At 37.1% G+C, this 26,297-nt stretch overlaps 1 protein-coding gene and 1 non-coding gene across 2 annotated transcripts; one reads left to right on the top strand and one right to left on the bottom strand.

Moving 5' to 3' along the window:
* Positions 1-592: 592 nt before the first annotated feature.
* On the top strand, positions 593-699 carry LOC141610045 (small nucleolar RNA R71). Its single transcript, XR_012527939.1, has one exon. It is a non-coding gene; the product is annotated as a small nucleolar RNA R71 (small nucleolar RNA).
* A 7,016-nt stretch (positions 700-7,715) lies between these two features.
* On the bottom strand, positions 7,716-11,016 carry LOC141607750 (uncharacterized). Its single transcript, XM_074427100.1, has 7 exons — positions 10,668-11,016; positions 9,957-10,595; positions 9,609-9,665; positions 9,196-9,514; positions 8,811-9,073; positions 8,462-8,756; positions 7,716-8,322 (listed from the first exon to the last, which is right to left on the bottom strand). The coding sequence occupies exons 1-7, from the start codon at positions 11,014-11,016 to the stop codon at positions 7,716-7,718; spliced, it is 2,529 nt and encodes an 842-aa protein (XP_074283201.1).
* Positions 11,017-26,297: the final 15,281 nt, after the last annotated feature.

The following is a 26,297-nucleotide window of genomic DNA, read 5'->3' as shown; positions in this document are numbered from 1 at the left end:
GATCATCATGATCAACAGTTGTGATCGCATTATTGTCAGAGGACACATATTCCAACAGTATGTTGTTTGAGGGTTTTGAACATTTTGGCTTTTGTATGAGAGATTTGGGTGAAATTTGGTGTTTTCATTGTAATAATTGGAATAGGGGGTACTTCTCTTGTATGCTTGAAAAGCATTAACTTGTTCATTTGTTCCCCTACATTCACTTTGGTCATGTCCCAAAGTTCCACAATTCTCACATATCCCACTTGGGATTGATGAAGATGCCGTCATGGCATTAACATGATGCTTTGGTGATTTTGAGGCTTCTTCAAGTCTAGTCATAGCTTTTTCGAACTTCAAATTGATGGTATCAATGTGAGCACTAAGTTGAGCACCCAATTGACTAATAGAGTCCACTTCATGCTTTCCTCCTCTAGTAGCCTTGCAAGGTCTACTATATTGTGAATTATGGACCGCCATTTTCTCAATCTTGTTCCAAGTTTGATTATCGTCCACTTCGGTGAACATACTATTTGATCCCATGTTGAGAATGTTTCTTGAGTCTTCATAAAGACCATTCCAAAATTGTTGTACCATGAACCACTCGCTAAGTCCATGATGAGGACATGAGTGACAAAGTTCCTTGAATCGCTCCCAAGCTTCCTACAAAGATTCTTCATCTCTTTGCTTAAAGCCCGTAATTTGAGTTCTTAGCATGTTAGTCTTTTCCGGTGGGTAGAACTTTTTGTAGAAAGCTAGAGCCAATTTCTTCCAAGAGTCAATTCCGAGAGTAGCCTTATCAAGGTCTTTTAACCATTGTTTTGCAGTGCCAATTAGAGAAAAAGGAAATAAGACCCATCGAATTTGGTCTTGAGTTACACCGGTTTGAGAAATCGCATCACAATAGTCACAAAAAGTCTCCATGTGAGAGTGAGGGTCTTCACTAGGCATCCCCCCAAATTGGCTTCTTTCGACTAATTAGATAAATGCGGATTTGGCAATGAAATTTCTAGTTAAGTGTTGTGGTGTGGGAGTACCATTGGGTAGGTTCTCCTCGGTTGGTACGGAATGTGATGAAAATTTAGGCATTGTGGGTTGATTTTGTGTTGGATTTTGTGTTGGGTTCTCCTCACCTTCTCTTGCAAAAGGGTTGACGAACTCAATAGTGTTTGGTTGAATATCTACAACCTCATCAATTCCTCTCAAAGTTCCACTAGCAAGTCTTCTATTGTTTGTCAAAGTTCTTTCAATTTCGTGATCAAAGGGTAACAAGTTACCTTGTGATCTTCTAGACATGCAAAATATCAAACAACTCGAAAATAATTAGAACAAACCTTGAGGAGTTTTACTCCCCAAGGCAAAGAAAGACACAACTAATAACAGTCTAAAAAATCTAAATCAAGTTAACACCGTCCCCGGCAACGGCGCCATTTTTTGGTCGAGCCCTCTTGAGAGGTTTAGTTTTCGGTACTTGTCGTTAGGAGCACTTAGACCAAAACAATATTTATAACTCCACAAAAAAATCTAATATTAGTAAAGAGGCAAGTAAAGGTCGCATCCCAAGGGACGGGTATTGAAGTGAGATTTTCAATTGCAAGTAGTGGTGTCTAGGGGTGTCACAATTTGGGGTTGGAATAGAAGATCGATAAACTAAATAACAATGAAAGTAAACAAGCAAGATGATTAAAAAGGGATATAAACAATTGATAAAAGGCACTAGGGTGTCATGGGGTTATAGGGGATTCATGGGAATTGATCATACAAACATATTCTCAAATTATAAGCAAGCAATTATTGTTGTGTTGGATCGAGTTGGTTTATATCTTACAATCCTAGGAAAGTTTAGGTCCCGGAGCCGAATTGATTAGATTGTACAACACCTACAAGTCGACTTAATCTTCCCTACTCAACTATATGCATGGTCTAATGAGACTCGAGTTGGTTTATGTCTTACAAGTCTCATTGAAAAGATAGGTGATGGGTAAAAAATGCAAGGATTCATAGGCTCGCATTTCATCAAAAATAACATGTGCATAAGTTGAGATCACAACAAGCAAGCAAATAAACTATGAAAACATATTAAATTAAACATGAATCATCCCCCATGTTGGTTTCCCCTAATTACCCATTAACTCTAGCCAAGGAAACTACTCACTCATTATCATGTTGATCATGCTAGCAAGGTTGTCAATCATACCAACAAAGTAAAACATGATGAATAAATGAAGATGATTAACAATAATTAAAAAAGGATTAAGAGAATTATACCTACTAATGATTCCAATAATAAAGCAAAGAATAATAGAAGTACTTGATGATTGATTGGAAGGTTGTCAATCTCTCAATAATAACCCAAATAATCTTCAATTACCTAAAATGAAAGATGAACAAAAGAGAGATTAAGGAAATGAGATTTGTATTAAGACTTGATTAAAATTTGATTACAAGATTAAAGACAGATTGGATTGATATAAAGTACACTAAATATTGATAAGAAGAACATGATAATCTAATTAAACTAATGGGGTATTTATAGTGGGGATTAAGTACACAAATTAGGGTTTACTAAGGGCTTAAATGACGATTAAGTCCTTGAGGAATCGCTCCTCTCAGAAAAATATGCGAGTCTCCTTTTTGCTAGTCTTTCTCGAGGTATGTGCATCCTTCATAGAACAAGTAGGAGACGGAATAGCTAACACACAATCCGAGCATCCAGGGCACGGGACGAGCGGATTATGGTTCTTTTGGACGAGCGGATTCTTGGGCTGGTCAGGCGGATTGTGGCGGTTTTGGACGAGCGTCCCTCTGAGGAAGACGCTCGGATTCCTTGTCTTGGACGGGCGTCCAGAGGGCAATCTGCTCAGATTTTTAGTCAGCTTCTTCCTTTCTTCTTTTCTTCCTTTTTCTTCATACAATCCTTGAGGATTTCGTCGGGGATGCAATGATCTTTTCTCATCATTGCCCAACTACTATAATATGTACAAAGGCCTTTTAGTCTTGTCTTCTCTTTGATGCTTGGTCATTGAATTCAATCAATTTAGCTCCATTTTGCCATGAAAATGCAAGGTTTGTACTCCTTTCCTACCAAGGGATCAAAACCTCAAAGAATATGCAAAACAAAGGACTAAAGACAATAAATGACCTAAATATGCACTAAAAAGCATGGGAACAAGGCTAATTCGGGGACAAAATATGCTCAAATAATGGTCACATCAATATGCAAAGTGGGAAGCTAAAGATAAGAAACGACCCTAATGCATGGACAAAATGTGTGTAAATATGAGTCACATCAAATATCCCCAAACCGAACCTTTTATCGTCCCGAGCAAAAAGGTGACTAAAACTATGACCTTATTAATACAACTAGCCGATGCGAGACAATTAACGGGTCTCACACCGCCCCTTCAACTCACAACAAGACATCTGTGAGGTAAGATGCCTTCTTGCAAGGCAAGGTGGGGCTTGCCAAAATGGTGATGCATCCTAACATTTAAGCACACAAGAACAAGTAAAGGATGAATCTACAAAAAAAGAATAGCCACTTTCCTCATCTAAGTGGCGGAATTCAACTACAAACGAAGCAATTCGAGGGCACATACTCCACCATAGATATTAGTTCTCCTAGTTACTAAGTCCAATAGGATACAAAAAAGTCAACTCCAAGTTGTGTTAAACTAGGTTACCTTTGTCCATAATTGCTAAATGCTTTTGTCAAGAGCCAAGTCCATATGGTGTTAGAAAACACTGTAGCATCGCGGAATTCCCCCTCTCGCCTAGACAAGAAGAATGGTCGTCCCCTCTCCACCATGCAACAAAGTAAAATCATAAAAGGATAAAAGGGTTTAAAGATTCAAGAGTTTCATTGATAGCAGCTTGCTTTTAGGTTTTTTTCCCACCATTTTTGTAGCATTTGACGATTAAGAACATTATGTCATTTCTTTTGATGTTTGGCATTTTCAACTTTTTGCATTTCTATGAACACTTTTCAAAGTAACCCCATTTGTATCAAGGGTACTTCTATTAAAGCATATGAGTCTATTTTTGCTCCTCATTTCATTTGATGCAATTTTGCAAACTCTTTTGACATTGATAACTAGAACTCAATTTGACATTTTTGTGTGCCCATTCCCTTTTTGTTGACAAAATATTGACGATAGAAGTGTAAGGACGGTTGCATGATATCAAGGGTCACCTTGGAATAAATGGTAGCCAAGGAGTTATCACACTACAAGGCACTCTTGAGTGGGCTTTAGTCCATGGGTCAAAGGATACTAGTATGACACATCCTAGGGTGTCTTGAAAGTATTCTAGCAAACAAAGTCTCAAGGAGAAAAATTATTTACAAGGGCCTTATATACACTTTGTCAAGCTTCCCAAATAGGCATTTTCACAAAAACTTTCTGACAATGCAACTACATGCCATTATGCAACTAATATAATACACTTCTAATACATATGCTTCTATCAACTAAGATGCCAAATAAACTAGATTCAAACTTTTAATAACACAAAGGTTTGTACTGCATCAATCAAAATATAGCCACATTGTCATTAAAATATAGAAGGAGGAAGGATATTTGGAAAGATCATACCATGCGGTCTTCTATTTCCTTCATGCCTCGAATGTGGCGTAGTCAGCCCAATGTTTTAAGAGGGACAAATAAACAAACAAATATATACAATATATACAATTCTACACTACAAAGGAAAGAACATGTTTTGGATATTTAAAAAAAATTTAAATTATTATCGATTTTGTTTTTTGAAATAAGGATTAGAATGTTAGAATTTCCCATTCCCACACTGAGAATGGGAATTGTTCCCAATGGACAAAACAGTAGGGAATTATGCAAAAGAATGATATGAAATGATGCATGATTCTATATTATATGCATACTACATGTGACATATTTACATGTGATAAGTATATACAAGTGATGAAAACTAAACTAAACTAAATGATGCATGGTTTCTATTGTTCGGAGAGCTAATTTAAATTAACTCGGGTTGCTTATGAATGAACTTCCCCAAACCGAACCAAACACTATCTCTAGTTCAAAAATTGGGAAAGTTTATTAACAAGCATGCAAATGTAATGCATGAAAGGTAAGTTTTCATTTTGGATTCTTTACGGTGGGAGCAAAAAGATAGTCACCTCAATGTTACCGAGTTGTGAGTCCTTTGGTGGTGCTAGGACTCAAAACTCTCATCCATCAAAGAGTCCAAAATGACTCTCTAAATGCTCAAAACTAAATGTTATATAAGCTATACAAGTCAAGGAATTTATGTAAACAAGATAAAAATAAAGAAAAAGGAGGGGTAGGAGACTCATAATGGAATAGGTTGAAATGCAATCATATGTCATCAACCCGCCCTTGTGTCATCCTCCTTCATGCTTCATCAACCATCAACTTTCACTCATCTCATCATCATCTCCCTCTATGGACCCGGAGGCATTATCATCATCATCATCATCATCATCCTGTTCTTCTTCACTTCCACTTGAACTTTGCTCTTCATCATCATCATGGCTAGACCCACTACCTTCCTCATCCTCATTATCAACAACCTCCTCAATCTCCCTAGTTTCCTGAGCATTCCTATCTTTATCTCTAAAAGCTTGAGTAAAGAACACTTTCATTCCGCCCAATCCGCCAAAGAACTCTTGGAATCAAGGAGTCCTTGCTTATAAAGATGATAAAAGGGGTGGATATTGGGCGTTGCAGCAGGAGCTGATCACCAGGTCCCTGATCATTCAAGGCGAGGCCAAGGATAACCTAGCCATAGCCTCACCTTGGCAGGACATGGCTTAGGATCACCAGGCACAGACCAGGCCACAACAAACCAGAATTAGGCCAACAACAATGATCAGGCAAGATCTATTCTCACTACAAGTTCATCAGCTCACAGGTACACAATTCAGGCTAACCACCAGCTACCACCATAGCCAGCTGAGCCTCTATTCAACTAAGATTTAATCAACCCTAAAGAGCGAGGCCAATTTGCCAAAGCATTGCACAAAAAATTAGACTTAAAAGCTAGATGCAGGAGGGTAATTCAGATAAAGCAAAGTTGCCATTTTTGGCCAAACAAGGGAAAAAATCTCAACAAAGAAGCTTTTGGCCTATTTCAGCATTTATTAGATAGAGCCTTGAGCCACAGAAGATGCCTGAACCAAGGCCATTTGACCTTCAACAACCAGTAAAAGAAATACAACAGCCAAACACAACATGTCACTATTAACATGCAGCTCTTTCATTCTTGTTCAGTTTGCTTTAATTTCTTTTTTATCCGTTGTAAGATAATTCCACCACTCTTGTTTGCTTCCTACGTTTAATCCTGGCCCTTAGATAGATATATCAAGGGTTTATTTGCACTAAAACTTCACAGGAAGGCCTATATATTTTTTTTTGGTGAAATGTGAGTATATATATATATATATATATATATATATATATATATATATATATATATATATATATTGATATCAAACAAATACAATTACATGAGAGTCTTGACAGCAAATGCAAAATAAAACAACTCCATAACAGCCATCACTTAGATCAAGCTACCACCAGATTCTAGACTACAATGCCCCATTTCTGAAGCCAAGTCCTTTCTTCATTCACTGCAGGCCTTCCAAAGTTTAACTTGATCCTTCTCATGGCATCCTCCCTGATCTGCATAACCAGAGTCTCAGGCCTAGTAAGGATCAAGTTCACCCTCGAATTGTTCCTCTGACTCCATATATGGTAGAAGCCGGAAGACCAAATGAGATAATGAGCATGCATCTTCAGTCTTGCCCCTGCACTCCTACCACTGCTAGCATAATAATCCACTGCAATTTTAAAACCACACCATTGTTCAATTAAGCTCAACACCTGTCTGCTATATAAACAATCAAAAAAGAGATGCTCCTGTGTTTCAGGTTCCTGATCACAGATACAACATCTGTTGTCAAGACAGCAGCCAAACTGAAAAAATTTGGCTTTAACATTAAGACCTTGGTTCATCACCAGCCACGAAATCAAAGCATGCTTTGGTAAATTCCAATTATTCCAGACCAGTTGAACCCATTCTTTTTTAGGCTGTTTGTTTCTAAGCCATTACCTCTCTCTGATAGAGTACCCCTTCAGGTTAGCGGACCATTGATCATTCTGATAGCCAGCCTTCATTATTTCCTTGCCTTGCAAATACTTTTCCAAGACCAGGCAACACCAGCTGCAGGAGTGTAGGTGTGCCAGTCCTGCTGCTTAAGATACACCTGGCTTATCCATTTGATCCAGAGCTTATTAGCTTTGTTATAAACCCAATCAACCAGTTTAGCCACAGCTGCTATGTTGCATAGTTCTGCTTTCTTTATGCCAAACCACCTTCATCCTTAGGTAATGTAACCTTGTCCCAAGAAACTAAGGGAACTCTATGGTAATTTGAACTACCATCCCACAAATAGTTCCTACAAATGCCTTCAATTCTTCTGATTACCCCTTTGGGGATAATGAACATTCCTGCCCAGTAGGAGTATAGAGTGTTAAGCACAGAGTTTATTAGGACTAATCTGCCTGCATATGAAAGCTTTTTGGCCCCAATACTTCTTATCCTATTCACCATTCTCTCCACCAGGCATTGCACTCTAGCTTAGTTAACCTGCCAGCTTGTATAGGGACACCCAAGTACCTGAAAGGTAGAGAACCTTCCACAAACCCTGTTGCCTGATGAATGTCATTCCTCAGCTATAAGGAGACGCCATTATAGTACACTTCAGATTTAGCATTGTTCATAGTAAGTCCTGATGCTATAGAGAAGGAGGAGAAGGCCTTTATAAAAAGCATAATGGACTGTGCATTGCCTTTACAGAACATTAGCAAGTCATCTGCAAACATTAAATGATTGAGTTTAACCCCCTTATATAAAGGGTGGTACTGGAAAGGCCAGTGGTCAGTGGCATAGGAAATCATCCTAGTTAGGTAATCCATACAAAGAGTGAACAAGAGGGGGGAAATGGGATCCCCTTGCCTAAGCCATCTCTGTCCTTTAAAGTACCCAAATTGGCTACCATTCAGGCATAAGGAGAATCTTGTTGAGGTCACACAAGTCATAACTCTATGTGAGAAAGTTTCAGAAAAACCAAGACCATGAAGTAGCTGCTCAAGAAACTCCCACTCCACTGTATCATAGGCTTTTTGTAGGTCAATTTTAAATAGGCATCTAGGGGACACAACCTTCCTCATATACAGCTGCACAATATCTTGACAAATCAAAACATTTTCAATAATGGATCTCCTTTTAATGAAAGCTCCCTGGTTCTCACTTACAATGTCAAGAAGGACCAAGGACAATCTATTGCACAAGAGCTTTGAAATAACCTTGTATATCATATTGCAACAAGCTATAGGCCTAAAATGTTTGACTGAGGTAGGTCTCTCACATTTAGGAACAAGAGTAATGTTTGTAGCATTCATCTGAGACAACAGCTTACCTTAGGTAAAAAAAATCCTTAATAGCAGCACATATATCTTCACCAATTATATCCCAACTGTCTTTAAAAAATGCACTAGTATAGCCATCAGGACCTGGAGCTTTATCATTAGGAGTGTTAAAAAAGATTGATTTAATCTCCTCATTGGTGATAGGCTTATTAAGCATCTGTATATGCTCATCAGTACAATATCTCCCTTGATTGAGAACCTCAGTTCTCACCTTTTCAGTGGACTTCCTACTGCCCAAGAGGGATTCATAATAGTCCAGGAATGCATCCTGGATACTCTTGCTATCTGAACACATAACCCCCCTCTAGTTCTTAATTTGGATAACTTTGTTCAAATTACATCTCCCCCTGATTACACCATGAAAATATGCAGTGTTACTATCCCCATCCTCAAGCCATTGAGTCTTTGCCTTTTGTTTAAGGAAACTGATCCTTGCTGGCTGGAAATGTTTTAATTTAGCAGTGATATCCAATTCCTTCTGGATGAGATTAGCATTCTGAGGGTCAGAATCAATTTGCACTTGGACAGCAGCTAACTCACTTTCAGCAATTTTTGTGGCATTTTCAATATCAGCAAAACATTCTTTATTCAGATCTGTGAGCCTAGGTTTTAGGCCTTAAGCTTCTTGACCACATTAAACATCTTGTGTCCAGGGTAATTATTATCCCATTCCTCTTTCACTCTGGTTAGAAAATCAGGAGCCTTCCCCCACATGTTAAAATACGTGAAACTGACTCTTCTAGTCATTACTAATTTAGCATTACTCACAGTGCATGGACTATGATCAAATAAGCCAGCAGGATGGAATTGAGCCATCATATCAGGAAAACTTGATTGCCATTCCTGATTGACAAGAAACCTATCCAATCTACTATAGATCCTTGATTCAGGGTCTTGCTTATTTGTCCAGGTATAGAAAGCTCCAGTGGCAGGAATGTCAGTCATACCACATGTTGCCAAACAGTCAATGAACTCATCCATATCTGATTGTTTTGTATTTCCACCAAGTCTTTCATCAGGCTTAATGACAGTGTTGAAGTCCCCTGCAAGTGCCCAGGGTCCTTAACACTGTCCATCAAACCTCTCTAAGTGACTCCAAAGCTCCCTTCTATTAATCCCTTCATTAAAGGCATATACCATTGTTAGGTAGAACTGCTGCTCGGAACCTCTTGCAATGACCCTGGTGTGTATGAACTGTGCATCATACTGCAGTATATGAACATAAAAAAGACTAGACCTCCATAATATCCACACCCTGCCTCCTTTATGACAACTAGAATTGGTCGTTACACACCATCCATCCAACATACTACTTAAAATATTACTCACATTTGCACCATTTACCTTGGTTTTAATAAGTCCAAACAGACCTATATCCTTATTATGATTAAACCATTTAACATTATTCTATTTATTTACACTATTTAACCCTCTAACATTCCAAAAACCAATATTATTCATTTAAATTAGGAGATGTTGGGTTACCCTTTTGACCTATGCCTACTTTTGGAGTCCCACAACCTGAGGCAACTTCCTTGTATGATCTGTCAGGGGAGCTCTCAGCACTAGTCACTGGTTTCACAGGTGAAGAAATATGAGTCCTCTCCTCATTAGGAACTGAGACCTGAGTATTTACCAACTGGGCAGCTGGTTTTGCAACAGGTTTCCAAACTTTTTGAACTGTAACCTTTTTATTCCCTGTCTGTGCACCAGACCTGCAATTAGTATGCTCGTGCCCTATCCCTTTGCATTTAGAGCATACTGTAGGCTTCCATTCATATTCAACATCCAACGCCACAATTTTCCCATTCTCATCTAAGAATTTCACTTTGGTTGGGAATTTCTGACCAACTGCAACCTCAATCATCACTCGTGCAAATCCCAATCTGGTCTTATCAACTATGGCTTGGTCTGCTCGTTGAAACTTGCCTAACAGACCTGATATAGTAGGCAAGCACTTGCCCCAAAACTTGAGAGGCAAAGCTTTAATTCTCACCCATGTAGGGACGTTTTTAACATCCTCCTTTATAAATTCAGTCTCCTCAGTCCATGCCCTGACAATAAGCGGCTTATTGTCAAACATGAAATGCCCTGCTTGGAGGACAACATCCCTATCTTTGCTTTCTTTAAAACAAACGAGAAATTTTCCATTTGGCATAAAAGATATCTTATCAACATTATGCTTCTACCAAATACGAAGGATAAAGCCATTCAACACCTCCCATGGAGGGTTTGCTCCTAAAACAAAGCAATAAACTGCATTGTTCCAGTATTCAATCTCATCCTTAATATCTTCCTTCGTGAATTGTATGAGATTTTCTAGTTTATCATCCTCTTCATCTTGTACTATAGTTTTCTTACCTCGTTTTGTGATCCAAAGCGAGCTTTCAACCAGATTGTCATCAGCAACCTCATCAAAAGACAGTCCTGGTACCCCTGTTACTTCCTGCATGGGTTTAGTATGAATGACCTCTTCTTCTAATGGCCATGTTTTCTTCGGCAATGGACGTGCTCCTTTGTTATTCTTCTGCCCTGATTTCACCATGGTAACTCTACTAGATCGTTTGCTTTTAGTCTTGCTTGAAGAAGTATGTGCCATGATGAAGAATCAATCTAGAAAATTGAAGCTAGAGATCTCCTGCGTAGGGTTTGCAAGGGTTTCTCTAGGGTTCATTCTCTAGAGGTTTTTTTTTTTTTTTTTTTTTTCCCAGGAAGGCCTATATAAGGACCATTCCTCTGTCTGTATTACTCAGACTTTGATTATTGAAAAAAAAACCTTGAGATTTCTCTCAAAAATTTGCAATTCTTCTAACTTTGCCAAATCTTAGTTATAAGTCAGACTTGATAATACCTTGTGCTTGCTTAGGTCTTGATTAAGGATCTATGGTGTTACATAGAACATGCCTGTGCTTGCTTGAACTGTTTTAAGGTGCATTGTCTGGTTGAGCTTGAATTGATTCTGTGCTTGCTTGAACAATTCAATCATAATCACCCCAAATTATTAAGTTAACCTTTTATGCTTGCTTGAGGGTAAATTTGATAATTATATCCTAGTTTTTTTAGTCACAAAACAGACAATTCATTCTGTTGAGAAAACTGTCTGAAATTCCATATAATTCAGTATGGGTTTCCATTTATTAAAAATACTTAGAGTGTGTTTAAAATTCTGAGATTTATCACACTTTAAGTTTATCATCTTAACTAAATTGTCACCAATTTTCATAAATTTTGGAATCCATTTACTATTTTTACAAAAATCCGCAAGCTAGTTTATTGCATTACCTGAGAACTGCTCATTTGTCCGTTTCAGGGGTTGTTCAAATTGTGTCTTTCCCCATAGCTTACACGGCAAATTTTGGTATCAGAGCCAGGTTTTAACACAATCCTACCTTGTGTTAGTCCTGAGTGAGAGAAAAGAGAGTTCATTTTCCCAGCTACATCAAAACTACAACAAATAACCCAATGAGTGAAGAGAGACTTCTTGGTATTAAGACCAGAATAGAGAATCTAGCAGGAAATATGGATACCTTGCTCAATGTTGTCCATACAGTCATAGAGAGATTTCCAAACCATGACCAAAGAAGGCAACGACCACCTTTCAGAGGAATAGGAAGGAGGAGAGCAATTGCAATGAGAGCAGGAAGGAGGCAACCACATCATGATCCATATGAGGAAGCTATCTCTGAATCAGATGACTCAAGAATGGAGGAAGGAATCTATGATGCCAGAGACAAAGATGTAAAGGTAGACATTCCTGATTTCCATGGTAGTTTAAATCCTGAGGATTTGTTAGACTGGCTTAGATCTGTTGAGAGAGTCTTTAAGTTTAAAAGTTATGATGACAAAAAAGCTTTTAAAGTTGCCATCTTAAAAATAAAAGGATATGCATCTCTTTGGTATGAGAGTACACTACTACAAATCCAGGCAACTACAACGCCCCTTTAACAATGTTTATGCACGAAAATCACAATAGACGTTGTAGAATGTATGGCGCGATTTTTACTAAACTTAATTACAACGGGTATGGTTATATAACCGTTGTTATACGTTTTAACAACGGGTTAAATTTGCACAACCGTTGTTAATAATTTGGCGCAAAATTGGCACAAAGTTAGTGAAAAGTAATCACAACGGGTATTTTTAAACCCGTTGTTAATACTTATTTGACAACGGTTGTTGATTTACAACCGTTGTTAAAACTTATTTAATACTTTCAATACTATAAACCACACAAACACAGATCAGCTACAGCCATAAAACACATACATAACCTAACACAAACACAAACACAGACAAACACAAACACAGCAAACACACTTTCTCATCGTCTCTTTCTCTCTTTCTCTCTTTCTCATTGTCGCTTTATCATATCGCCGTCACTGTTGGTTTCATCGTCTCTTACTTTCTCTAATTATCAGGTAAATCTCGCCGTCACTGTTGGTTTCATCGTCATTGTTTTCTTTTTTTAATTATTTCATTTGCATGTATATATGATGGGTTTTTATCGATTATTATTATGTTATTATTCGCTTAATTAGCTCGTAAAATAAATTAAATAAAATAAAACAAAGAAGAAGCAAGATGATAGAGAGGAATGCATGATAAACTTAATTAATAATTCATTAATATATATATATATATATATATATATATATATATATATATATATATATATATATATATATATATATATATATATATATAAATACATAAATTTAAAAAAAGAATTACATTTCTAAAAATGCAATTCTTATATTTTCATAGAGAGTCTTATTCTCTTCTATGATATCCCTCCTCTCCTCCTTAGCTATTTGGAGGTTTCGTTCAGTAGTTGCTATATCGTCATATAGCCGCAACAATCACTTGCTCTGTCAAGCCATTTCTTTTGGCGTCCTTGAGTGCGGCTTGAGCATCCACAAGATAGCTCCTAAAACTGTCCTCGATGTGGAGCAACCGGCGGATGAAGCTGTTGTTGTTCTCGGTCATAGTAAGAGTTTTAAGGATGTAATCGTTCATTTTGTTGATGAACTTTGGAGTTGTTAGTTTGAAAGATTAATTAGGGGTTGGAGATTGTTTTAGTAGTTAGGGTTTGAAGATAGTGAGATAATGGAATGGTAGTTGAGATAATGTATGTATTTATACTAAGTAATGTGTCCTTTGAGTTGTTTTTTAATTAATATAATATATGCATGTTTAGGAAGTTGTGCCATAATCATCATATCTCCCTGCTTCAAATCTAACACTACTACAAATCCAGGCAACTACAACGCCCCTTTAACAACGATTATTCACGAAAATCACAATAGACGTTGTAGAATGTATGACGCGAATTTTACTAAAATCAATTACAACGGGTATGGTTATAAAAACCGTTGTTATTCGTTTTTAAACGGGTCACACATGCACAACCGTTGTTAATAATTTGGCGCAAAATTGGCGCAAAGTTAGTGAAAAGTAATCACAACGGTTATTTTTGAAACCCGTTGTTAAAACTTATTTAACAACGGGTGTTTTTTACAACCGTTGTTAAAACATATTTCACAACGGTTGTTGTTTAATAACCGTTGTCAATACCTTCCATACTATAAACCACACAAACACAAGTCTGCTGCAGCCACAAAACACAAACCTTAATACACAAACACAAACCCAGCAGCAGCCAAACACAAACACAAAACACACACTTTCTCATCGTGTCTTTCTCTCTTTCTCATCGTCGCATTATCTTCTCGCCGTCACTCTTGATTTCATCGTCTCTTTACGTACGTTCTGTAATTATCAGGTTTATTTCATCGTCATTATTTTATTTTTCTAATTATTTCATTTCTATGTATGTGTTTTTATCGACCATTAGGTTCCGTTCAGCATCTACTATATCGTCATATAGCTGCAGCTGCTGCTGCTCCGTCAAGCCATCTTCTTTGGCGTCCTTCAGTACGGATCGAGCATAGTAAGAGTCTTAAGGATGATATCATTCATTTTGTTGGAGTTTGGAGTTTGTTTTGAAAGATTAAGGAGAGGGTTAATTTATTTGGAGTTTGTTTTAGCAGTTAGGGTTTGGAGAATATATTGAGATAATGGAAATGCATGTTAGTTAAGATAATGCAATGTATTTATACTAAGCAATGTGTGGGTTGATTTGTTTTTTAATTAATATATATGTTAGGAAGTTGTGCCATAATCAGCATCATCATATCTCTCAATGCTGCTTCAAATCTTATTACTAACCCTTCTCATTCCATATTGTCCGTTCATATGCACAAAGTGATGGCGTAATAACTGGATCTTGATGATGACTGATCTATGGAGTTCAAAAAATGGAAGCAAATCAAACAAGCATAACTCAACACTTTCAAAATGATCATTTCATTTAATTTTAAACCAAATACATTACAACAATTATCAGAAATCAAAAGATGTATAATAAGCCGGAACAACCCCGGTTAAGCGTAAAAAGCGCTTCTCAACCTACCACCAATCACGCCACTCTGGTATACCGCTAACTTCCGGGTCATTGGCTTCATATTTTGCAATAACAGATTGAATATATGCAAGGACACGACTTGCATGTGGAGATAAGGTTGGAAGAGTACAACTCAAGATATCTCTGGCTGCAGCCAAGTTGCGAGTAACAGGCCGACGAGGGTATGAACATGATGATGATGATGAGGCTTTGTTGATGTTCAAGGGATGCTTTGATTAATGGGTGTTGATCGGCGGGAAGCCCGACGAGAACCTTCCCATCATCTTCAATCGTTTGTGTAAGCCATTCTTCGTTGTTGATAAAATTAGGGTTCATTGCCATGTTGTTTCAATTAATGAATGTTAGTAAAGGATGCTTTAATATTTATAGCTAGTCACATTTATAAATTTTTTCAAAACCGTTGGTAATTAATTTAAGGGATATTCTGCATGCATCGGAATTCTAACGGGCCGTAATTATACATGCATCTAGTAATATTTAATTTAGTTTTTTTTTATTTTTTAAGAACAAACAACAACGGTTATTTACAAACAACCCGTTGTCTTTAGTTATAACAACGGTTTTGTATATTCAAACCCGTTGTTATAACTTTCCCCCCAAAATTGAGTCACACTTTCCACAACGGGTTTTTATACTTAAAACCGTTGTTAATATTTTTCACAACGGTTTCCTTAAGAAAACCAACCGTTGTTAAAACCTTTTACAATGGACGCTTTAACAACGTCCGCTTTTTTATATAACAACGGTTTTTGACCGTTGTTATAGCCTGTATCTGTAGTAGTGTAATGTAAACCCTTCTCATTCCATATATTGTCCATTGATATGCACAGTACAGGGATGGCAGTAATAATGCATGCATCGGAATTATAACGGGCCCCGTAATTATGCATGCATCTAGTAATATTTAATTTTTTTTTTTTTTATTTTGTAAAAACAAACAACAACGGTTATGTAGATACAACCCGTTGTCTTTAGTTATAACGACGGTTCCTTGTAAATTAACCGTTGTTATAACTTTCCCACCAAAATTGAGTCACACTTTCAACAACGGGTTTTGATACTTAAAACCGTTGTTAATAGTTTTAACAACGGGTTGCTTAAAAAAACCAACCATTGTTAAAACCTTTTACAACGGACGCTTTAACAACGTCCGCTATACGTATAAAACACTAAAGGATTAAAGATGGTAAGGAACCAGTCAGGTCTTGGCTTAAGTTGAAAAAGAAATTAAAAGAGAAATCTTCATTAAACTGTCTCAGTTAAGACAAGAACAACTATATGTTGAGGCCTACCTTGGGAACTTTGAACAACTAACCCTGCAATGTGTGGTTACTGAGAAACTTGAGCAAAAGATTGCCAGGTTTATTGAGGGTTTGGATCCTAAGATAGCTAGTAGGGTAAGGATGCATCAGGTTTGGTCATTTGATGAGGCAGTCAACCTAGCCTTAAGAGTTGAGAAACAGGGAAAAGTAAAAACTATAAAACCCAAATTTCCCACCATACCAACATTCACACCTTATACTAGTGTTAAGATCACTGAGACGCCTAAACCAGCTACCCAACCCACAGCAGACCAAGGGAAGGCACCCATGTATCCTAAAACCAACCCACCTCTGTCCAGGAATAAGATCAAGTGCTTTCAGTGCCAAGGTTTTGGCCATTTCAAGAAGGATTGTCCTTCTAACAGGGCACTCAGAGCTATAGAGATGGAAGAGTGGTAAACGGAAGGTCTAGTTGAGTGTGAGGAGGATAAGACACTGGTCCTAGAAGAGGTGGAAGCTGAGGAGGGAATTGATCAAGGAAAAGTTGTAGTCCGCCCTGACACAGGGACAGTTTGGTCCTATGGAGGGTTATGCACTCTCAACCCGCTCCTCTAGAAGCTGACGAGAGGTCCATGATATTCAGGAGTAGATGCACTGTCCAAGGGAGGCTGTGTAATCTGATCATTGATGGAGGTAGTTGTACCAATGTAGCTTCCACCATTATGGTCAGCAAGTTGAGTTTACCTACCCAAGAGCACCCTAGTCCATACAAGTTAAGGTGGTTAAACAAAGGTTCTGAAATGAGAGTTGACAAGCAGTGCATTGTTCCATTTTCAATTGGCAAGGTGTACAATGATGAAGTGTTATGTGATGTGTTCCCTATAGATGCCTGCCACCTATTGTTAGGGAGGCCGTGGGAGTTTGACAGGAACACCACTCACCAGAGAAAAGAAAATGTTTATAGTTTCAAGCAGAATGGCAAGAAAGTCACCCTGACTCCCTTGCCACCAAACCAAAGACGTTATGGAAGTCCGAACATACCTGAGGAAGTTAATGGAGTGTTGTTTCTATCTGAGGCAGCCATGATCAAAGAGCTAAATCAAGAGCAATCTGTGTTGTTTCTACTATCAAGGGAAATCAAGACTGAGGAGAGTACTAGTGTGCATGTAGAAGTTGAACCCCTGATTCAGAAATACAAAGAGGTTTTTCCAACTGAGTTGCCTTGTGGATTGCCACCCCTGAGAGGAATTGAGCGTCACATAGACCTTGTACCTGGTTCTGTGCTTCCTAACAAGCCAGCTTACAGGTGTGATCCCACAGCAACCAAGGAATTACAAAATCAGATTGAAGAGTTGATGACAAAGGGGTTTGTTAGGGAATCACTGAGTCCATGTGCAGTGCCTGCATTACTGATATCTAAGAAAGATGGAACATGGAGGATGTGCACTGATAGCAGGGCTATAAACAACATCACAGTCAAGTATAGGTTCCCTATTCCAAGGTTAGATGATATGTTAGATGAACTTAGTGGGGCTCAGATCTTTTCAAAGATAGACCTTAGGCAAGGACATCATCAGGTGAGTATAAGAGAAGGTGATGAATGGAAAACAGCTTTCAAAACCAAGCATGTTCTGTATAAATGGCTTGTCATGCCTTTTGGTTTATCCAATGCCCCAAGAACTTTCATGAGGTTAAAGATAAAGTTCCGAGGCCTTGCCTTGGAAAGTTTGTTGTAGTATACTTTGATGACATACTCATCTACAGTAACAGTCCATCTGAACATCTGTTATATCTGGAAGCAGTTTTTAAAATACTCAGGGAACAAAAGCTGTATGGAAAGCTTGAGATATGTACCTTCATGGTTAATGAGGTAGCATTTCTAGGATATTTTATATCTGGAAGGGGAATATCTGTTGAACAGGGGAAGATCAAGACTATGCAGACATGGGCAGTCCCACAAACAATCACATAAGTAAGGGGATTCCATGTTCTGGCATCTTTGTACAGGAGATTCATCAAGAATTTTAGTACAGTTGTTGCACCAATCACTGAGTGCATGAGAAATGGAGATTTCTAATGGACTGATGCTGCTCAGCAGTCCTTTGAGAAGATCAAAAAGTTGATGTGTGAGACTCCCATTCTAAAGCTACCTGACTTTGAACAATTGTTTGAGGTGGAGTGTGATGTTAGTGGGGTTGTGACAGGAGCTGTCCTAATCCAGGGTCAAAAGCCAGTGGCTTACTTCAGTAAGAAACTAAATGGGGCAAAGTTGAGGTACTCCACTTTTGACCGAGAATTCTATGCCATCATTAGGGCCCTTAAACATTGGGGTCATTACCTGAAACCCAAGACATTTATGTTGCATTCAGATCATGAGGCCCTGAAGTACATCAATGGCCAACACAAACAAAGCCATAGGCATGCTAAATGGGTGGAATTCCTGCAAGCTTTCACCTTTTTAATCAAATACAAGGTAGGGAAACAAAATGTGGCAGCTGATGCCTTATCTAGAAGACACTCTCTGCTGACTGTCATGAGTAACAAGGTACTTGGGTTTGAATTCATGAAGGAGATGTATAAAGAGGATCCTGATTTCTCTGAGGAATGGATTACTCACACAAAGGGAGGACCAGCTCAGGGAAATAGATATGTGCTGCAAGAAGGTTTTCTGTTTCATGGTAACAAGTTGTGTGTACCAAAGGGATTCTACAGGGATTTGCTTATCAGAGAAGTCCATTGAGGAGGACTAGGGGGACATTTTAGGGTCCAGAAAACCCTAGAAATCTTACAGGATCATTTTTACTGGCCCAGAATGATAGATGATGTTCAGGAAGTCCTCAGAAGGTGCTCAACATGCCAAAAAGCTAAGAGCTCCTTCCAAGAAGGACCATACACTCTACTGACTGTCCCTGATAAACCTTGGGAAGATGTGAGCCTTGATTTTATTGTGGCCCTGCCTAGGACACAGAGAGGCAAGGACTCAATCATGGTGTTTGTGGATAGGTTTAGTAAGATGGCTCACTTCATCGCTTATAAGAAAACTGATGATGCTGCCAATGTTGTTGAGTTATATCTCAAAGAAATTGTGAGACTCCATGAGATTCCTAAGATAATTGTATCAGACAGGGATACCAAGTTCATGACTTACTTCTGGAAGACCCTATGGAGGCTGCTAAAGACAAAGCTCTTGTTCGCTACCTCCCACCAACCACAGACAGATGGCCAAACTGAGGTCACCAATAAAACTTTGGGGGAGGATACTAAGGTGTCTAGTTAACAAGACCTTAAAGGATTGGGATTTGAAGCTAGCTGCAGCTGAATTTGCATTCAACAGAGCACCATCTAATGCTACTTGTCACAGTCCTTTAAAGGTAGTCTATGGTGTTAATCCACTCATGCCCTTGGACTTGTCTTCTGTCCCCAGGGAAGAGTTTAATCCTGATGCCTAGAGAACAGCTACTGAAGCTGCATGAGACTGTGAAAAAACAAATTGAAAGGTCCAATGAGCTATACAAGAAACAATCCAAGAAGCCTAGAAAGAAGAAGGAATTTGAGGCAGGAGATCTGGTCTGGCTACACCTCAGGAAAAAAAGGTTCCCATCAAAAAGAAAGAACAAGCTTATGCCTAGGGCAGATAGGACATTTGAGGTCTTAGAAAGGATTGGTCCAAATGCTTACAAAATTGACTTGCCAGGGGACTATGTAGTTCATGGAACATTCAACGTGGGTGATCTCAGTTCATTTTATGAAGATTCTGAGGAAGAGGAGGATCCAGGCTTGAGGACAAAGCCTTGTTCAACAAGGGGGGTTGCAGTATGAGCTGATAACCAGGTCCTTGATTATTCAAGAAGAGGCCAAGGACAACCTAGCCATAGCCTCACCTTGGCAGGACATAGCTTAGGATCACCAGGCCACAGAAAACTAGAATCAGGCGAACAACAATAATCATGCAAGGTCTGTTCTTAGTACAAGTTCATCAGCTCACAAGTACACAATTCAGGCTACCCACCATCTGCCATCATGGCCAACTGAGTCTCTATTAAACTAAGATCTAATCAACCATAAGGAGACAGGCCAATTTCCCAAAGCAATGCACAAAAAATAAGACTGAAAAGCTAGTTGCAGGAGGGTAATTCAGATAAAGCAAAGTTGCCATTTTTGGCCAAACAAGGGATAAACTCTCAACAAATAAGATCTTGGCCTATTTCACCATTCATTAGATAGAGCCTTGAGCCACAGAAGATGCCTTAACCATGGCCATTTGACCTTCAACAACCAGCCAAAGAAATACAACAGCTAAGGACAACATGTCACTATCAACCTACAGCTCTTTTGTTATTTTTCAGTTTGCTTTAATTTCTTTTGTATCTGTTGTAAAATAATTCCACCACTCTTGTTTGTTTCCTACGTTTAATCCTGGCCCATAGATGGAGATATCTAGGGTTTATTTGTACTAAAACTTCACAGGAAGGCTTATATAAGGACCATTCCTCAGTCTGTTTTCCTCAGACTTCGATTAATGAAAAAAACTTTGAGATTTCTCTCAAAAATTTCCAAATCTTCTAACTTTGTTGAGTCTTAGTTATAAGCCAGACTTGATAATACCTTGTGCTTGCTTAGGTATTGATTAAGGATCGGTGGTGTTACTTAGAACATGTCTGTGCTTGCTTGAACTGTTTTATGTGCATTGTCTGGTTGAGCTTGAATTGATTATGTGCTTGCTTGAACAATTAAATCTTAATCACCCCAAATTATTAAGTTAACCTTCTATGCTTGATTGAGGGTGAATTTGATAATTATATCCTAGTTTTTTTAGTCACAAAAGAGTCAATTCATTCTGTTGAGAAAACTGTCTGAAATTTCATATAATTTAGTCTGGTTTTCCAATTATTAAAAATACTTAAGAAGTGTGTAAAATGCTGAGATTTGGCGCATTTTAAGTTTACCATCTTAACTAAATTGTCACCAATTTTCATAATTTTTTGAATCCATTTACTATTTTTACAAAAATCCTCAAGTTTATTGCATTCCCCGAGAACTCCTTATTTGTCAACTTCAGGGCTTGTTCAAATTGTATCTGTCCGCATACCTTACACTGCAGGCGTAATAAGTGTTCACCCGATCATTGTAGGCTTCATTATGGATATGCTTCATGAATTGTACCAAGTAATCATTGCCCGTCACAACACTAGGATCACTTGTTGTGAACTCTTGGTAGGCAAAGGGGTAAGGAGGTATTACTAGGAAGGAGGCTTCTTCATTTGGACATTGCTATTGTTGGTTGATGATGTTCTTGGCATGGTTTAAGACGGGGAGGAGGTAGTTGTAACGGCGAGTGTTGAGAAGTCAAATTTTCCTAGGCAAGATAATTGAATCGGCATCCTTGATCACCAACTCATATCTTTGGGCGGAGTTATCATGTTTTACCCAATGTAACTGGTTGATCAAAGTGTGCATGTCAAGGAGGTTGCCACCTTTAACCGGTTTGTAGGTGTTGTTTTCATTGAATGCTGGGTTAAAGTGCTTAACCAATCTTGTTATCAAGCCTCCATTCACAATGAAAGCCGCTATCTCTTTCCCTTTCTCCTTGAGGTCTAACCATCTCTTAATCAACAATTGAAGGATATTATACTCATTCTTTGATTTCCGTTTGGCATTCATCTTGGAATCTAAGTAGGATAGGTCAAGCCCGGTCATGTGTATAGCTTATTTCCTAGCAATCAAGGTGTTCGAAATGGGCCTATGCCAATACTGTATACCCGGATGATGGATATACAAGGCATTACACTCTCTAAATTTAGTCAACTTCCTCCTGGAAATCGCCTTCCAAAGTGGTTTGGTATCAAACTTGTGAGGTTTCTTATCGAAATCCCGAAGATCCGCAATTCCAAAAACCTTTCCGAACTCATCCTTAATCATCTTCTTACTCTTGTTCTCAAGATGGAATTCGACATATTTTCGAGTCTTTACCTTATTCTTCTTCAATGAGCTTATGAACTCCAATGTGAGGGAAGGGTATGTTAATTCATTCATTTCGAACAAGGTAGACAATCTTATGGACTCGAAAAATGCTCTTTCTTGATCTAGCACACCCAATTTCCCCAAGGTGTCTTGACATACAAACATAGTGGCGATAATTTTCTTCCTAGCAAGGGATTCAAAAGCTTTTCTATGATTATTGGAAATAAAAGTTATCTTCGGATAATCTTTTAGTTGCTTAATCTCCGGTAATGTGGTAGTAGCTTCTTCCACGGCCTAAACGACTTCCCTTGCTTGTACCCTTGGTTGTTGTACCACCACTAGTGTTGGTGTAGTGTCCTCCACAATAAGTGCATTTACATATTAAATCTCGTAAAAGGAATATCAGGGATTTATCTTTTTATTTGTGAGCTGGTCATCGTTAATCGGTAATGATTGGCTGACTAGAGTTTGACATTACTGTCGTGTGACGGCGGTGATCAGCTGATCCCTTTAGGTCAAACCTATAGGACGACGCCCAAATAGAATGAATTAATTGTTTGCATGAGATAAGAGATAATTAATTCCTTGTATTATTTGACTTTTAGTTAGTCACGTAAAAGTATTATTTGATGACGGGTTACGAAATCGATCAGAGAAGATTTATTATTTAATTATGTGATATTTAAGTAATAAATTAATAATTTAGAATTTATTAATTAATTGTTAATTAATTAATTTTATGCGATATGTGTATATGTTTTGAGGTGGAATTAATTAGCTATTTAAATTTTACAAGAGGTTGTAAAATTAGCTAATTGGGATATTATTGAAACATTGTATATTGATAAAATGGTCTTATGATTACTTAATAGTTAAGTAGTCATTGGTAGTAAATTTATATTATCTAAGTGTTAAATAATCAAATTAATATTTAATTATGTTAGATAATTAAATATAAGACTTATAAGCATTTGTGAGACAAATGTCGAAAATCGAAATGGACCCGGAGGGGACCATTTGGACAGATTTTTATACACTACTAATACACTCATTGTGAGTGGAAAAGGTAGGCATTTCCCACTAGCATTTGTATTTGAATTGTATACATTTGCATGCTTATATATACCTAAGTCCTTCCATCATTTCTAAGGTTGGAAATTTGAAGAAAATTTGGTCTTTGTGTGCTTGTTGTGGATGGTTCATATACACCATCAATAGACCATATTTTTCTTCTTATTTTGGTCATCCTTTTACCATAAACACGTATAAAAGTAAACTAATAATATTATCAAGGTAATAATATTAATTAGTACATCAAATATACAAATAAACAAGGTTACTACTACATTTACCTAGTAAGTATTTTAGTAGTATTTTGGGTTTATCTTGGGTGCCACCTTAGGAGATTACCTACTTTGGTAATTAAGGTGTTGGAGGATCATCCTTATTGCATTAGCATAATAACAACATCAAGGAAGGAGTCCTTGAGTTGTGCCCATTTTGCCTTATAACAATGTAAGGAATTTTTGCCTTAAGATGGTTTAATACCATCTCTTTTATATTTTGCTTTGCATTCATGTAGATTTAGACCATCTAAAATTAATTTGTAATTTTGATATCATAAGATGAGTATTAATTGGGTCTAAATAACTAACAAGTGGTATCAGAGCATTGTTATATACATGCATGTTGTCTTAAGACGATTTTAGTAATTTATGAGATAAATTAATAAAATTGATATTATGTTACCAAAATTAGTTTTATCATATAAAATAGTCTTGCATGTAAATAATCTGGTCTTAGGATGAAATGGGACGAAAATATGATTTTTGTTATATTTTTCCATTTTTTTATAACTTAAAATGGCATAAAATTGAATAAAAATGCATTAAAAGTAATTAAATTGGGTATCATTTTAATTTTATGCATGTTCTATTTATGATAAAAATAGAAATATTAGGTTAATGTGATTAATTTAGATAGTTTATTGATTTTTATTTGATAAAAATTGGTAAATAATGGTTATTTTGTAAATAAATATTGATTTAATTTTTGGGCTCGAAATTTTTGAATTTTTATCTCCTGGAAGTTTTTCCAAAATGTACAAAATTTTATTTTAAAGTTATTTCAATTTTTATGGTTTGATTTAGAATTAAATCGTAAAAATTGCTCTTTTATCGATTAAATTGTGAAATTGTTTTAAATAAATTTTAAAACCAAAAATTTTCACTTTCATGTCATTTTTGGTGCTAGACCAGAATGTTCATGGCCTTTTTTAAATTACATAAATTTTTTAATTAAATGGAATCTTTATATGATAATTGTGAATTATTATATCATTTTTGTCATAATTTATGCTTTAAATCCCATATAAATTCAAGTTAATTATTGAGAATAATTATTTTGATATTAGACCTGATTAGTATGATTATTAAGTCTTAAAATTGTTTTAAGAATTGATTATGAATTTTTATTGGTAAAAAATCCGTCAAAGAAAGCTCAAATGATCGTTGTTGGTAAGTTAGACGATTTGGCATGTCATTTTCCATAATGCATTTTATTATTCATTTAGATGAATGGTTTTTTAAGCATTATAATTATGTAATTTTTCCTAATATGGCCATAGGTTGAAGTTGGTATTTCCCGTAATGTAAGGGAATATCGACTTGTTTTGTAATTAATTGCGATTTCGTATCGCTTGATTTGTAATTAATTAATAGTTTTTATTTTAATTTTATTACAAATTGTATAATAGGATATTGTTATGTAATTTAATTATTAGTAATTAGATGAAGCATCTAAAGACGGAGTTTTCATGAAGACGGTGTTCTCGGAAAGGCGTTCCGAAATCCTAAAGAAGGGGGTCATTTTACGAAGACTCAAGGGACCAAGGAGTTGGTTTCCGATATGTAATAGTTTTAGTTAATTAGATTAATTAGGTGACCATATTAGGACTTGTTTGTTTAATTATGCATTCATGCCAAATCGTCACAACATGTTTTAAGTTTTGTTGTTATCGATTTAATTGTCTAGCATTCACCAATTTTGTTCACTTAAAAGTGATAGACAATTAAATTGATAAGATCTCTCACATTTGTTTAAAATTGAGATTAAGCCTTACCAAATAATAGCACCTATGAATCCCATCTTCATTAGAGGTAGGTTCGGATGACCGAAGTACACTCTTTTTACGTTGGGTAAGTAGGATAATAAAAGTTATTACGCGTGAAAATTGGTTGGACTCAACGGGATAAATATGGGTTGAATCGGTCCACCGTGCCCATATTTATTCTGGGGATAAAAGATAGATTTTAAGAAAATCTGTCAACCAAGAGTTCTAGTAGTAGAATCAGTCAAAATGTTGACTCACCAAATTTATATAAATATGGGTTGAATCGGTCCACTGTGCCCGTGTTTATATAAAATTGGATCTTGGAATCATTTATATAATTCAGTGGGAGATCATTATATAAATGGGAACTTGTTAAATAAGTTTCACAAGTTAAAAAATTTTTTAGACGATAAATGTTAATCTTTCCTTTCATTTCCTTTGTAGTAATCACGATGACTTCTACTTATGAAACCGTCACCATAGCTACGTTCTTTTATGGACAAATATGTTTTAAAAGTCGACGGCAATAATTTTAAATATTGGGAGGAACAACTTCGATTAGCTGCCGCAGGTGATGGCAAATTACGCCAACTTGTCGATCCCTCTCCCCCTTCGCCTAGTACTAGGGCCACTGCCGATGTAAGGGAGGCTTTTTCAAAATATCAAAAGGAATCCGCTGCAATTAAAATGTTTTGATTTTTTCAATGGATCCTGCTTTACAAAGGCAATGTGTCAAGTTTCGTGATGCACATGAAGTATTCTCGAGGCTTTCAACTATGTTTTCTCAAGCCCCGAGAATAATTCAATATGACACCGCAGTTCGTTTCTATGAGGCTATCCTCAAAGATGGTCAACCTGTAAGTTCACACGTACTTAAAATGATTGAGTATGTGGAAACTTTAGAGGGGTTAGGCTGCAAGATCCCCGACGAACTATTGGTGGACCGAGTGCTCCACTCTCTCTCTCTCTCTCTCTCTCGTCAAAGGATTTACCCAATGTAGGGTAAA

This window comes from Silene latifolia, chromosome 10 (genome assembly GCF_048544455.1).
Source record: "Silene latifolia isolate original U9 population chromosome 10, ASM4854445v1, whole genome shotgun sequence".
Taxonomy (NCBI): domain Eukaryota; kingdom Viridiplantae; phylum Streptophyta; class Magnoliopsida; order Caryophyllales; family Caryophyllaceae; genus Silene; species Silene latifolia.
Note: the sequence above shows the minus strand (reverse complement) of the source record. Positions and strands in the feature narration are given on the sequence as shown.